Below are 16,770 nucleotides of genomic sequence, written 5' to 3'. Positions count from 1 at the left end.
TCGTTATGAAATTAGTCATTTCGTCTGACGAAATTACTGATTTCATAACGAAATAGACCATGGGACACTTGGCGCCCCATACAAAACTATGGTCTTTGTCCATGGTTTAAACCATGGACAAAGATTGTACCACCTTCTTGAATTTGGGCCTCAGTGTTTAGTAGAAAATGATAGGGGCATATAGAGAAAATACTTCTGTAGGTACATGTGTTGAGTAGATTTTTCTACCAGCAATGATAAAGCTCATTTCATGATAGATGTACAGTATGTCAATATATATTAAGATTAGAGGACAAATGTACTATTATTAATTGTAGTTTTAAATACAATTTCAGCAGCTGCAGCTCAAAGTAATACTTGCCAAATTCATATACCAGGTATCTAAGTAAAAACTGGAATGTTACGTTCATGTCTACTACTTAGCATTACACAACACCCCTTATTGGTGTAGTCATGATTTTCATATTGTAATCATGTGCCATGTACCTAGAAACCAAAGATCTAAAAGTCTAAGTGAAGAATTGTATGAACGCTACAGTGTAATATTTCCCTGGCACTCATATGACTCAGATATGCTGGTACAATGCAGGTGGAAAACACATTTCCACACAAAGTGGACAGTGCAATCAACTGTCCACTGTCAATTTTTCTTGCTTGAATTGCAGTAGACATCTAGTTATCTTCATTTGTCAATCTTCTCTCGCTCATCTTCCTGCATTCTTTGCTCTCTACTCCTTACCAGCAAGTAACCACGGTCATACCAGACATCAAGACCATCCCTCCATCCCAGCCACTGTCCTGGTGGGTCATCGCTCTGGCGGTCATCGGTGGTCTTCTCCTCCTCATCCTCCTCATCCTCCTGCTGTGGAAGGTAAGACGTCCGCATCCCCCTACTCAGCTACATCTCATACTGGTCTCACTCCTTCCTCGAGGCCTCCAATGTAGCATTCTAATGCTACATTTACACCATGTTCTCAGCAGCCACGGCAGCCCCGTTTGCCTAAAATGTAGTGTGCCGTTGGTAGATGTGACATTCTCTTGTTTTTCCCCTCCATATTCTAGTCTTGTTCATTCCAGTCCTCGCTCCGGTGAACATGTAGCTATCAGATGCCGTTCTCTCGGCGTCTGGTCAGGTTAGATTACACAATATTTTCCACTGCGCCCCTCTCCGGACCGCCCCCAAGTTTTGTTGCGGCCTGTTATATGCAGTCTTGTTACCTGTTTTATTCACCCAGTGTTTTATTATGGCATACAAGGTCTCTCATTAGCACCAGGAATGCTGTTGAAACTTTTTTGACAGTTTAGAAATCTGACAGTGCATCCAAGGCAATTGTGGCCTGTCGTGTCTGTCTGTGTCATCCCAACACGTTCTCTCACATCCATCCGTTTTGTCCAAGGAGTCCTGAAACGGGACTTCCGTGGCTGCTGGGAACATGGTGTAAATGGAGCATTACACATGCCATGAGACCGTCTTTCATGACCTCTTTAGGACTGTGTGCTGCGAAGAGTTATTAATTTTACATGAATACTACAAAGTGACAAAGGCAACCAATCAGTAAACTTATAAGATTATTGTAAAATCAGATGAATATGAAAAGGCAATTCCACTCTGTTTTCCTGTAATACTTTATTTAACAAGTAACAAAGTTAAACAGAATAGTGTAGAAATTTCATTTAGATAAGATAGGAAAAACTGGGGCTTAAGAGTATGGCATCTGCAATACACTATACGAAATAGAAGTGTTTGTTATAGTCATATCCACACATGCAAATTACATAAGTTCTGATGTCACTGGCTGACTTGAAAAGTAGGAGGACACGATAAACTAGGTAACTTGAAGTTGCTGTGAGAGTGGATTTTTCAAGGTAACTATGCTCGTGATATGTATTTAGCATCATTCTTTTTGATTTTGTGAGATTTATGTCTTTATATTTTTTCATTTTTCAGCATTCCATGCCACTTTTGGTCCCCTGAGAACTATCAGTGCTAAAATCCTTTACAGTTCTCTGTAGATAAAAAGCCTCTTGCAATTCTATCAGGACCCTCTAATTCATCCCAGCACATTATTGCTTAGAGAACTATGTACAACATAGTATCTTTTGTGACAGTTGGTCATCTTGATGTAAATATTCAGTGAATCACCATACCCAAGATCTCATGACCCCTGAGCCCCCCCCCCCCCCCAAAAAAAAAAGACAGAACAAAAATATATATATATATAACACCAGAAAGTCTGGTTTGCTGGTAGTGGTAATTTCAAGTAGCTAGAGCCAGTTTTATATACAGAAATTGGTGCTTTGTCAGGCTCTGAAGGTACTGGTATGTGTATCTTCTCCATTACTCCCCTCCCCTGAAAGCATGATGTGGCGGGGTATGAAAACGTGGCTCTTGATTTATGAGCCTGTCATGAATGTATGGCTTGGAGTATCTCTGTTATGATTTGTAGAGGTTTTGTACAAGTGGCAAAGGAAAGTCCGTTGGATTCACAAACCTGTGTGTAAATGCCAGAAGTGTGGATGGAAATTTTTTCTACCCTATTTGTGTAGTGTGATCAGCATACTGCCTTGTCAGTAAGGACATATTCTGTCAGTGGCATTCTCTGTTACCAAATGTCCCTGCATGAGATATAATTTTTTTTTTTTTTTGAGACAGCATTGTCAGATGCAGTTTCCCAGAAGGATGTGCCACATATTTACGTTTAAGAACAAGGCAGTTTTGCACACAATAGTATATGACAGAAGTGTGCTCATTCTCAAAGAAATCTCTCTTATTCATATCTTGGTTACTTGTGTTTATTTCATAGAAATTTGCATTTTTAAAAAAGTTGGTGAGACCATAGTGTTTTGAGGAGAAGGAAATTTGAAATGTAACATTTCAGTTTCTCAAAGCTGTTCAAAATCACCTGGTGCAGCTCTCTGCAAGCATAGTACTGAATTTTGAATCTATTACTAGGAGGAATGCTGTATACCACACACTTGATTGTACCAATTTTATGTCAGTGAGAGAATATGTGACTGTGTGTATGATGTGCATGCATTTTGAATTTCATTATCTCAAGACACACTGATAAATCAAGTTTCAGCACCATTCAATGTCATCATCTTACCCATGAGATCGGGAAGCACATAGCATGTTACACCATGCACAAAGTCTTTGTAATATTACTCATGAAAACAAGCCTCATTTTCCCCTGCATCTATGTCAGCTCACATCAATATTTCACTCACACATATTGCAATGCAATGTAGCCTCTTGCATCATTTCGTTAACACCAAGTGCTCTGATACTGCATAGTTTGTATTTCATATGTTATTTGCACAATGTCAGATTTGCCTCTGAAAGGTATGGTGACATGCACAAAAGTTCAATAGTTCAAACACCAGCAGTAGACCTAACTATTTTTTTTTTTCTGTTTTGTTTGTTTGTTTTCTTACTATGAGACGACTCATGCAAATTCCGAAATAGATTCCAGTCTTTCTGACTTGCTGGTTATCTCATATTTCATTCTACCTGCCAGACAGTTATTTTGTGCCACATCAAAAGAAATTAACGTGTCCTTTCACTGTATGACTTGTAGACTTTGATATTTCGAGTCAACACAGAACATTTTGTGTCAGTGACAGGTTGCTGTTGGATCTTTAAAAGATAAGAACAGGTAGATCTGTGAGCTATGTATACCTCTCTTTGCACCAACTTTATTGCCTGTACCTTTAAAGGGTGTTGATGACCTCATTTGGAATAAACATGAATGACACATGGCTCCAAATACTGTATACGCTGTATATTTCGCGGGAGTTGTATTTTCGCGAATTTCGCGAGTCGGGAGCTATTCGCGAAATCAACAACACACGAAAATATTACCTTCCAAAATGAATCCCTCGCCTTGATGATACGAACATTTCAGTACTAGTATACCATGTCACAGCTTATCGAACAGACCATACTGGCTAAGCTTGTTTACGCACGTCCACGTCTACTTATGAATACTGTAGAGAGCCAATCCATTATCGCAAGGGGACCACTCGTCAGAAATCTAGCGCGATGGACTTAATAACCACTTCAGAAATGTTGAATTCTAAGTTACTAGTTCGCAGAGTTTGGCAAGTCTTTTTCATGCAGTGTATAACTAGTATCATTCTTATTTGCTAGTAAGTTGAAAATTCACACTTTCTTTGCCACTTCATATTTTCTCTGGTCCCCCAATCGCGAATTTAACCACTCGCGAAAATGTGTGACAGCGGCAATTCGCGAAAATGTATGTACGCGAAAATTATAGCGTATACAGTAGCTTTACAGATATTGAAATAGATTTCATACTTGCAGTCTGAATCATTCTTGTGCTGCTTATGAGAGCAAGTCATCAAAGATTCTAGGGAAATAAGAAAATAGATTGATCACAATTTGGAGAATGGTAATAAACGTGATGTAACTACTTTTTGATGCCAGGTATCAAACAGTGGCTAATGGTAATAACTATGGAATATCAATAAAAGATTTGCAGATATTGAAAATGATTACCAGAATTGTATGTCAGTGGCATCAAAGAAATTTTAGGAAGTTGATTCAGATAAAACAAACATCCTTGGAAAAGTGTTCTCCTGTATCATAAAATCTGGACAAAGAATTATTCATTCTTGATGCTTTTGCCTTCATTATATGTCAAATCCTTTATTTTTTCCTTTCCTGTCTCCAAGTTAAATCCTCTATGTCACTGCACATCGGGATGTTTTCCTACCATTGGTCACTCACCTTTGGAGTTATCATTGATTGTGTATCACTATCTTTCATCTATCACCATGGTAACACCTCTTGTCATCATCTATTCTGGCATGTATGCACTCTGGCATCATCCTCATCCAGGTTGGCTTTTTCTATCGGCCCGGAACCAGTGGAGGTGGACCAGTGCGTAACCATTAACCTTTAACCTCAGTAACCGCCACTCGCTATGCTATTAACCACAAACGCTCAATGCTGAGTGCTGTTTGGTGGATGTGTCGTGTCAGTGTGTGACTGGTTTCGTGGACTTTTGATCTTTGACACTGCTTAGTGGAGATGTGCGTTGCTTTCTGTTTTTCATGTTCGTGCTCCTGTTGTTCTGGGGTCCCTGTCATTGATTCGATTCTCCAGAGTCTATACTGTATGTGTTAATGTGTGTTCTGGACGGGATGTGTCATTCCGTCAGAATGTTCTGTACGTCTTGTGTGTATGGAGGACTTTCTCTGTATCCTGGGGTGGTTTCCTGTCTCTCTTGCATAAACTGGCATTCTCTCTGGCATTAATACATTGTGCTCTGATCTTGTAGATGTCACTTTCTCGTACTGAGTATCTTCATCTCTCTATGTGATCTCTGAGCCTCCTTCTCAGCCAATTGGTTCAACTGCTATAGGTTGAAGTGCATATGTAGTGTGTGCCACTACAGTGCTGAACTTTGCCTGCTGCAAACTTTTACTCTTCTTTGCTGAATCAGAAAGAGCTCTAACTTCCAAATATGATTAATTGATTGTACTGCAGCTTTCGACTTTGATCTTCAAACTTGGTGATGTGCTATGCATGACCTTGCAACCTGTAGGCTGCTCAATGCACAAAGCATTGCATGGCAACATGTGTCAGTTTTTTCCTAGCAATTGATTGAATGAAATCTTAAATGATAGGAAGATGTAGCTGGCCTTTTCATTTTAAAACGGACACTCATTGGAGTGTATTTGAGCTTCACTTTCCTGTGAGTAGTGGTGATGTTTGATCTTGGAAATCATGTGGTACATAACTGGTATATTCTGTGTTCTTTAAGTGAATTACCGGTGCTACTTTGTGAGGAGAAAGTGGTTTTGATACACAGTCAACCTTGCCTTAGTCAAATCTATTTGGACTGAAAAAATAGCTTTGACTTAGAGAAAATTTGATTTATGAGGGATTAAACTCAAAGAATATACAGAGAAGAGGACATAAAAAGACCTTCGACTTAAGCGATTATTCGACTTATGCGAGGTCAACTTAAGCAAGGTTGACTGTATATGAATGTAGTAACAAAGTGTAAGGAGCAGGTACAAGGTGTATAAAGTAACAGTGTTTGCGAACACCGTGTAAGTCAAGTATTTATTTGCATGCTTGTTTTGTTATTTTATGTATGTTATATAAGCAGGCCTTTGTGTTTCTCTTTTTTTCTGACATTATTTTGCATTCTTTGGTATTATTTCTTTACAGTTTTAACAGTGTAGGGGGAGCTTATTGCAAGCTCACAATGAGGGGACGTTTTGATTGCATCACAAGTGTCTAACAGATACATCTCAACTTAAGATTCAGACTTCAATATTGTGGAACAGCCACTTGACTGATGATACCACACCCTTTTTTTTTGTGCCTTGCAAGCCTTGGTATATAATACTAAAGACAAGCACAACATTTCTTGCAATGTTGTCTTTACATATCTTTTTAGACTGTGAACAGGCTAACTGTTTGGTCATTAATAATTTACTGCAGACATCCCTTTGGATAGCTAAATTTTTCCTTTTGTTTTGGGTTAGGTTTTTTTTTCTTCTTTTTTTTTAGTATGTTGTTATGTATATCTCTTGTTTACATACATCTTTACATATATTTGGTTATTCTTGTGCATGCTGCAGCTGCTGTTTATTGGTTACTTTGTGCTTTTGTTTGTTTTGTTTGACTCAAGGTATAGTAAGGTCATTCATTTTCTCTGTACCAGGTATTCATTCAAATGATGTAGGTCTTCTGGAGTCTTTTATAAGCTGAAAAATGTTGTATTTTTACACAAAACACCACCTGTTTGAAGCAGTAAATACTTTAAGTTTTGTATCATCAATCTAAGGATTGTGACCAAGGTCTGAAGAATCATTTGTGTGAATTTTTTGTACTAAATGTCTTTATTTGGTGAGTGAATCATCATAAGGGTTTGGTCTTGATATCCATGATGGAACCTCTCTGTGAACCCCTTTGTCTTGTCTCTGACAGAAGTTTGCCAGCTCAGTCATGTCAGATACGATGGACTTTGTGATTTGGTTGTCTCACTGTTGTTGACTGTAGTCTTCATTACTGTATAAGCTGTTATTTTCACGAGGGTTTAATTTTCGGGAATTTCGCAAATCACTGTTGGACCGCAAATTTAACAACACGCGAAAATGTCGCCCATGTGTTGGTGTAATAGTGCCCTTACGACAGCTTCATGTCAATTTGCAAAAAACAATATCTCGCAGAAATGTCTATGATCTCCTCATTCACGAAAATATCTGTGCATGCAAACATCTGTACACAAAAAATAACAGCTTATACAGTAATTTGTTTTATTTCTTTATTTCTTCAGTGAAATATCATCGAATCTAGTCCTGTACAGACGATGTTGCATGAAGACTTGCTGTACATGTAATATCATGTTTAATGTCGAGTAGTCTCACCCTACTTAATATAATACACTACTGCAGCTTGGAGTGTTGTGATTTTGAATATCTCTCTTGAGTAATATAACAGTGAAGTCTCCTTGTGAAGGTCGATGTCATCTGCGCAAGGTTGCTAGTTCAGAATTTCTCTCTCGCAAAGGAGCGCTATAGTACACAGTTTTGACCTCTGATTATTGATGCAGAATATATCAAAGCAAAGAACTTTTAAGTATTGAGGAGGGCTTCCAACAGATGGGATATACGTTGGAAAGACTTTGTCACTTTGAATAAAAGGAAAAAACAAATTGGCATGATTTGTATGATCAAAAAATTGTTATCTTAGTGATGCAGGCTGATATCTCTTCACCCTAATCATGGAATTGTTTGTTTGTTGTTATTATTTTTAATATATTGACCTGAGGAGCAAAGTGTGGTGAGGGGAACACAGTTTTTTTCAAAACAGAAAAGAGCAATTACAGCCACATTTAAAAGAATGCGTGGAGAAATTTCTCTAGATCCCTCTCAAGTACACGTGCAGAGTGTGGTATACTTAGCCAGAGTCTGGCAACACACTGACTTATTATAGCAGAGTATGTATTTCCTGTTACATGTGAGCAACACCTCATTAAGCTTTCTCACTGATGCGTCAAAATTACTATAGCTGCCACAGAGAAATCTTACGTAACAGAGTGTTTTTTTCAATGCTTGTGTATTACCTTCAATTAGTGATAATAGCAAAACCAATAGTGGTGACTATGTGATCTTTCTACAGTAGTAAAAGGCAGGAATCAACATTTTTGTAGTGTCTTAAGCCTTCAGGTTTTGGTCACACTTTGGACTAATGACTGTTGTCATAGCATTTCTGCAAATTTTGACGTAACGTAGATGGATACAATTCTGTGTCACGAACTGTAATAAGTCAGCCAGTGCTGCATTTCACCTGAATGTATGTATGTTGAAAATACAAGCTTTGAAGGCTGATGTTTGATCAAATGCAGAGTTTATTGTGTGTTGCCTTGTTAACTTTGAGTATAAACTGATCAATTTTCTTCTTTAGGTGTGTTACAGTAGTGACCAGACTTAACGGTTGAAGAATGTGTCTGACCGTATTTCATGACATGTGCTTTTTGTTTGGTCAGTAAACCTGCATGCATACCAGATTCTCAGTGTTCTTGCTTGTCTTTATAATCATGTGACCAGCTGTATCAAAAAGTCCTCATGTGTTTTATTCTGCTTCTTGTTCTTGTAGTGTGGCTTCTTCAAGCGGAAGACAGGCTACAAGTATGCTACGGTCACTCAGCAGCAGACAACTGTCAAGGCAAAGAAGGACAAAGCCGGTTACTATGACGACTCGTACTACTGATAGGTTTGTGGTTCTTGGGTGACGTGCCTGCTCGGGCATGATATGCAAAATTAATTTATTGTTGCAATCTCACGGCACACCTCCACTGATGTGGGAGGAGTGTGGGACCATAGAGAATGCAGCCTACGGCGAGACTGAAATTTGACCTGTAAATGGCAGGATTTTATCACAACATTTACTTCTGAGATGGGAAATTGAGTTGTAGTTCTTTTTTTTTTTTTTTAATTGATGCCAGAAATCAAATCACAGAGCACTGGATTCTGACTTACAGTTATGTTTCATCAACAGACTGAACACTGTGAATTTGATTGTTATTTTCAGTGGGAATAGTAGATGAAGTACTGATATTATTCTTTGAGTACTATTGTGTATCATGACACAGGATTGACACAGGTGCTACACACAGAGAAAGCTGCAAATGATGAATGAAAAAAAAAATTTTGCTTGTGTCAAAAAGAAAAAACAACTTGTGTGTGTTAAGAAGTCACTGTTATGTATTATGTTTCTAATATGATTTTAAATGTGGCATACTATCTAATTGAGGTATAAACTGAATTTCATCTCGATATTTCACCTTGTATTTTTTAAAAAACAAAAGATGGAATTTTGGCCTATTTTTAAAAAAAAAGGAATGAATGGATGAGGAATGCAGTGGGAAACTTTTGACCACAGTATGAGGGTGAAGCTGGTCAACTAATATGAAAGCACTAGTGTGCAGACTTGTCCACTAATACCATGCATAAGGCAGGGCAGTGCACAGAATGCAGCCAAACTAGAATGAAGGATTGTGAGGTGCACAGTATGTCAAGGTATTTTCATTGGGAATCGAGAAGTCAAGTCTTGTTTTTTTTTCTTGGGTAGACAGGCATAAAGCTCATATTTTGCAATTTGTCACATTTTGAAATTCCCATCTCTCTATTCCCAAGGTGAATTGGCTGTAGCCACAGCAATATGCCTATCCCAGGAATCTGGGACTTCAGTGATATTCCTGCTCCCTTGTAGTACTGTCTGTGGTACAGTCAAGACAAAATATGGGCTGAAAAAGCACAAATGTGGGGGTGGGGGTGGGGGTGTGGTCGGGGGTTGGTCTGTTGCAAATGTTGAGGATCAAACTACTTCTCCAGTTTTTTCAAGCGCTTCAAAAAAAAAAGTTGGCACACATGTTTTGCGAAGTGTAAATTGTGTAAAATTTGTACAAGACATATTTTTCATCAGTAGTGAAAAAGTGCGTTTGCCATATGCTAACAGCACATTATAATTCCAAAATCTTGTAGTAGTCTTTGCAGATCAAATTGCCAATACTTCTCTAGTTTTTCAGCAATTTACAAGAAAATTGGCACACATGAAAAACTTGATGAAAGTTGTGCAAGAGACATTTTCAAGAGAACTGGAAAGTAAGATTTCATGGTAACAGCACATCATGGTCCCCCAAATCAGGAAAAAAGCCTTGAATAGTGAAAATTTTTCTCCAGTTTGTAAGCAATTCAATAAAATTTGGTAATGTGGTGATTGTGATGTAAAGTTGTACAAGACATATTTTTCAAGAGTAGCAGAAAGTGTGTTGCCATGACAACAGTACAGAAGTGTAAGCTGAGGTATTGATCACTTCAGTAGTAGTTTGTTTGTTTGTTTGTTTTTGTGGGGGGGGGGGGGGGGGAAGGGGAAGGAGTTTGGTCCCCAACACATGTTCACACTGCACATTACAACATTAGACATTTTGCCTCATTTTTCATGGAGCTTCTCAGGAGAAAATTACAATTTTGACTTCTGCAATGTCTGCTGAAACATGTACACAAATATTTCTCCATCCCATTAATTCCTTTTCCGCAGGCATTACCTCATAATCCCACCCAGAGATGCTTCTAGAAAATTTGTGGTAGTTTCCCTGAAAGTGCTCCACTAGAAAGAGAAGGCATGAATGGGGATAAAAAGTAAACTTGGTATTCTCGATGTAGATTGCAAACTGTAAATAGTAGACGCGATAAAATTACAGGTGGGGACTATTGATGCACATTGGTCATTGAGATGTAAATGTAGCTGTAGAGATTATTTTTCAGAAAAAAAAAAAATGTTACTTGAGCCAGCTATATAGCAACTCTGTGAGTCTGTTTATTTGTATGTATTGCTAAGAAATTTCACCTGCTTGTGTTGTGTGCACCCGTTTGTGGTGTATGGTATCAAAGTTTCATTGTGGCAGAGGCATTTGGTTGCGTTGGTGCTATATATTTTTTTTTCCTTTCTGTGGTTGTCATCTCATTCATTACATTTTTTTAATCTTTCCATATTCTGTAACCTGCCTTTTGAAAAAAAAAAAATGTAATTATGAAGGAACAATATGCTCATTCTATGCTTAGGATTTGAGAATTGTTTTTATTTTAAATTGTGAAATACAATGTATTCTCAAATTCTGAAACATTGGAAACTATACCTTGCAATATCAATACAAGATAGAATATCTGGCTTGCCTTGCATATCAGGAAGGTTCAATTTTGTTTTTTTTTATCATCAAATATTACTGTACTGGCTTTAACGTATTTTGTACTCATTGCATGTTTTGATATTCCTCTTCCCCTTTATCTTATAAATATTGACAGGAAATTGTCCCAATATTTTGAACTGGATTGTTTATTTGATATCTTTCATCCAAATCTTTCTTTTTCATCATTGCTGTCTACTTGGGAGACATTAGTTTCACCCAAATGATTTTTGTTTTTTCCTATAACTGGTAATTTGACAAATGGCAATTTTTGTTGTTTAGATATAGAGGACCCATGTATAAGAGTTTATGTCATTGACTTGTGTACTGTGCACTTTGGATACTCTTTTACAGTTTTCAAGCATTGCATTTGATTAGGGTAGTGTCTACAGAAAGTAGAGATGAAAGCCCTGTGTATTGATTTTGGGAAACTTCGATTGTGGAGAGTCTCATATTTTGTAATTGCCAGAGGAAGGCATTATGTTACATGTACATGTGTACAATTCCCCCCCCCCCCCCCCCATTTTTTAACAGCTGGGAATTAGCATTTTTTTGCAATGGAAAGACTGAAATAGTTTTGGGGGCTTTTTCCAATGTTTTGGTGGTCAACACACAAAAGAATGATCAGTGAGACGAATGTTATGCTGTCCCTTAATTATGGTTGTCCTTTGCAGGTTACATAGTAAGTAGATTTTGTTTTGCATACTTCCCAGCTGATCCATCAAAAATGGACGCAGGGATATATATCATCGATGGGGGCGACAAGACTTTGTATCTACAAAAATTTCAAATGTTCAGGAGAGCCCAAAAAACATGGCGGCTAAAGCACTATACCCGAATGGGATAACCTTTCCTTTGACATGCTGTGGTGGCTTCATTTTTGAAGTAAGACAGTTGGGATTTGGACAGGACATCACTTACCCAATTATTTGACCATTAATCCAAAAAAAGTCATTTTCACCAAAATTGCAGATACAAGGTCTTGTCACCCCAACGACGATATGTATGATCTGTCATTCAGAACGGGAGGATGACAGCTGCCACTGTTGTGTACAGTGTACATGTGCTGTTTGTTTGCTTGTCTGCACTTAGTAGGACACGAGAGTTCATGATAATCTGCAAAATTGCGGGGGAGCAACAAATGATTTACTGTCAGTTTTCTGACTACCCGAAATCTGGTGCAAAGTTTGCCCGGCTGGATCCCGAGCATTGTATGTACAATCTCGATCATGTATAATTGCGTGTGGCTCATAATCCCTGTAATCAGTTGTGTGTGCAGATGAAGACTCTAGCCAGACTTGAGTTGACCGCTTTGTTGCACATATTTCGCTGAGCAAATTCTATTCTAACTGGTCTGCGCTAGTTGTGGTTGTCGAGTGCACTACAGTGGGAAGCAAATGAAGGTCAATTCAATGGAAGAACCATTATATCTGATGACCGACTCCCTTTTAGATGATTTTCAAATTGCATAGTACCAAAATTTAATATCCAGGGGCTTTATGAGTTTCTATTTTCTTAAGAATTTAGCATAAAATGATATTTTCTGTCCTGTAGTGACATGATACTAGTCATATCGTGTGGTTTGCTTTGAGTGAAAAACCTTTGCTGTTAATGATGTCGTACTCAAATAAATCCAAAGATTGTTTGCATGTACAAAGTACTACGAGCCGTAATGAATAGATTTGTGTCTTTTTATAAATCAAGTACTGTGAGCCTATTTATTTGTAATTTGTACCTATTTAGATAAAAAAAGGAGGAACTTCTCCCTCTGTTGAGGTAGTATTTATCGCTATGTATGTATAGTTTGCTGAATGTCCATTTCTGACTGTGTAGTCCCAACGACTTTAATCTGTGGGAGTTGTTTTGTATGGTAATGAGTAAAACAGTACTTAAGATATGTACTTGATATCAAATTCTATTGACTGCAACTAATGATGCATTTGCTTTTGAATTTAAAAATTCAGTTGAATCCTTTCTATGCATAGTTTGTGTTCATTTGGTGTCCATGCATACACAAGTACTTTTGATGAAGAAGGACCGTAGCAATTTTTAGTACAGTTTCATGTTTAAATCAACACACACCTTTGAACATGGTAGATCCAGAGCATTTTAGATGAAGCCATCATACACTGTAAAGACATCTTGCTCAAACAAATTTGTCCGTCTACAGAAGTAGATGCAGTATGCAACATTCAACATTCAAGTAAAGTGTTTTTGGTTTTTTTTTTTTTTTTTAAATGGAGGAAGGCTGGAATGTGACAGACAGGCATTGGTGCTATCAAAGTATGGTGGCCTCAAGTATGCAAGCTTCACTTTACTCCAGAGTTGTAGGGAGTGCGTCCTACCCACTTTACGTCCATATGTAGTAATTTCATATCCAAGAGTATTAGATATGAATCTGCTATGCATCTCTCCCAAAAGACTGCTCACATCAGCCGGAAAATTTTCTATTAGTCAGATGAAAGGGCTATTTGTGTATAAACTTTATCGCATTCCCTCAACTCTATTTCAAGCATGCGTACACAAAATGTGTGCAGGCCTGTGTAAAGATATCAGAACTCTTCTTGAGGCAGTTGGGTGTTACAGATTTTACTTTGAGCTCTCTAGCAGTGATGGAAAGGATAGGCAAACATCCGTGTCGATACATGATAGCTGAGTGCATGCTTCCACATCGCCAGAGACAATACAGCAGTCCGAAGATGGACAACCCCCTCAAACGCAGATCTTTGTACAAGCAGGATAGTGCCAACATTTATTTGTTTGCTTTTATAGGGAAGTCCTGGTAGATCAGATGTGCTTCCTCCAGTGATGGTCAAAAATTAAAGTAACTACAATAAGCTTTCCCAAAGATTTGATGAGACATACTTAGTCTTCATAGTTGTTATTTCCTTGTTGGTGTTTTTAGGATGAATTGTGTGAAAACAGCGAACAACAGGTAATATTTCACCTTTCTACAAGTATCTGTGCATATTTTCTTCCAGTTGGATTATACTCATAATACTGGTATGGAATATGTTGCACTCTCTATGTATTGCTATATGTAGACGTCTTCGGCCAATAGACACAAAGTACATCCATTTCATTTATCTCTCTGCATTATACAGTGTACTAAAACCAAATGAATGCTTAATGTTTTGGTAGCAAGCCATGTATTTCATGGCTACAAGTATTTTTTACAATGTTCAAGTGTGCTTGGCTTAAACAAGGTGTTCTTCAGATGTCCTTTCAGAAGAGAGAAAAAAGAAGAAGAAATAATTGTGATCTTCCAAAATTATGTACATGATGTAACTTTTCTCAATGCATGCTTAATCACTTTTGAATTGTAAATGTTTCATGGTATGTGTTACATAGGTATACCAGTAACACAGGTTTGAGGGGACATTACAATCTTATCTCCTGCCTCAAGAGCTTGTTCCTCTTTCTGCTTTAATTTTTATGTGTGAATGTACATGTAATCATAATTTGTACTTTGCAATATATAGTACTGTACTTGTTGGTAAATATTAAAAGGAAAAACTGTTGTGAAATCCGAGTGCCCCAGTGTTTGTTGTTTGTGCTTGGTGTAATTTGCCAGGATGTTGATAAGAATAGTATTAATAGCAGTTGTTGCAGTAAGGAATATTCTGATACTGAAAGTTAGGATGATGATGAAAATAGAAATAATTACAATAGTTATCACCATCATTATCAGTACTACTGATCCACAGATCACATACTAAGAACCTCCAGTATTTTATATAATTCAAAGAAAATAACTCTTTTCTCTTGTTTGTAAGCAGCAATGACTGATGGACAGACAGGCAGAATCCCAGAGAACCTTTTGACTTCTTCTTGTTTGTGATGTCATAGGGTGAAGGGGGGGGGGGGGCATGGGATGGTGTAGATGTACCAGTGACTCCTAGGTTTCAATGCTCATCTCTTTCGCAGTTGCAGGGCTGTCAACTCTCATGCTGGTAGTGGGAGACTTGTGCAGTTCACCCAAAATGAGCTGTCTCACTCTGATTAAAAAATTCTCACACTGAACCCCAAAATAGAAAGTGTTGAAATTATGCACCAGATTGCATTGTTTCAAGCACAAAATTGTCAAGAGCTCCCAATTGTCCAAAGTGGGACACCCCCCCCCCCCCATCTCTTCACTCCCTCGCTTTTTCTGACTCTAAACTCTCACTCAAGGTTGCCAGATTTGTAATAATGATGTCAATGTACAAGAAAAAGAAATACAATAAACGACAGTGCTCTTCTAGGACTTGACTTGTAAGTCATTTATTACTGATATAATAATCTTTCTAAATTTCGTGTGTAAAAACATATACATGTATCAAAAATTATTCAAAGAGTAAGGAGACAAATGAAATACTTCAACACAGAATTCTAGTTTTGCTGTCAAATCATATGATTTAGGCATAAATGCACCTTTTTTTTTCCCTTGAAAGTCAACATGTGATAATGATTTTCATCCTGCAATTCTTCCTTGTCAATGATGTAAAAATTAAGTAAAATCAAATATAAACCTAGGAACTACAGTACCTGCAAAAGTTCATTTCATTTTTTCCGTTGCTCTCTAAAATAGAGCTGTATAACATGGCTTGACATTAGCAGAGGCCTGGTGCCCCAGGGTCATCAGAAATAGATGTATGGCCATCACTTTTTAAGAAATAATGTTTTCGTGGCCCAATTGGCCAACAAGCATTTGTGAGTGTGTTTATTGTTTTTATATGCACTTCACATAAAAAAATTGAAGAAAAAAAAGAAAAAAGCCTTAAGCTCAGTGCTTGATAACTACATGCATTTCAGGAAGCTGCCGTGATTGCCACTAGTCCTTGCGTCTAAACTCAAGTCTACTTTTCAGAAAATTTTGGCAAAATAAATTTTCATATTTTTGATGTTTTAAGATATGATTTATGGATTTTTCCTAATTTTTCGGGCCACCAAAAAAGAAAGTTAATGTCAAGCCTTGTATACAATATAACAAAAAAATTGTATTTGTAAACAAACGCAAACAGCACACAACACACACAAACACACATGCAAAAGCTTAGAGCTCCGTGTATGAATTATAAAAGCAGACAGATTGAGAAGTAACCAATACCTTACACTCTGCTTGTAGTTCATGGAGTATACCAGTACGTTGTATACCATCAATCAAAAGATCTTGTTTTGATCACCAACAGCACCCACTGTTTTGTGGACACAGTTTTGTTTTGTTTTTCCCCTGAATTTATCATTCAGAATGGAAGTTAGCCTGTGAGAATGAGAGCAAAGTATGGGTGAACATTTCAAAAGTTTCAAATATTACCAACATTACCACATACTGTCTTTCGTAACCATTTGCTTACTTAGCCATACCATGAGCCCGAACTGAGCAAATTTTCAAATCCAAAAACTAGCATGTGATACGGTAATTTTTTTTTACATCTCTTTCTTTTCTTATTTGTCATTCTTTCTATGTCTGCAACCTTTGTACTATCTCAGTCTTAATATATTTTGCCTTTGTAATAAGCCTGTGCAAGTTATTCTATTTTTGAGAACCTTGGTGATGTTG

At 37.5% G+C, this 16,770-nt stretch overlaps 1 protein-coding gene across 1 annotated transcript in view; it reads left to right on the top strand.

The window, feature by feature from the left end:
- Positions 1-8,939, top strand: part of LOC139728557 (integrin alpha-7-like) — a 68,625-nt gene extending 59,686 nt beyond the window's left edge. The window contains 2 exon segments of the mRNA XM_071639493.1: positions 743-871; positions 8,639-8,939. Of these exon segments, the coding sequence (XP_071495594.1) occupies positions 743-871; positions 8,639-8,752 (243 nt within the window). The 3' untranslated portion in view covers positions 8,753-8,939.
- Positions 8,940-16,770: the final 7,831 nt, after the last annotated feature.

Source organism: Diadema antillarum, unplaced genomic scaffold (genome assembly GCF_040938485.1).
Source record: "Diadema antillarum isolate AM-2024a unplaced genomic scaffold, OU_Dant_1.0 seq00000183_RagTag, whole genome shotgun sequence".
Classification (NCBI taxonomy): Eukaryota; Metazoa; Echinodermata; class Echinoidea; order Diadematoida; family Diadematidae; genus Diadema; species Diadema antillarum.
The sequence above is the reverse complement of the archived record's forward strand: the minus strand, read 5'-3'. Positions and strand labels throughout refer to the sequence as shown.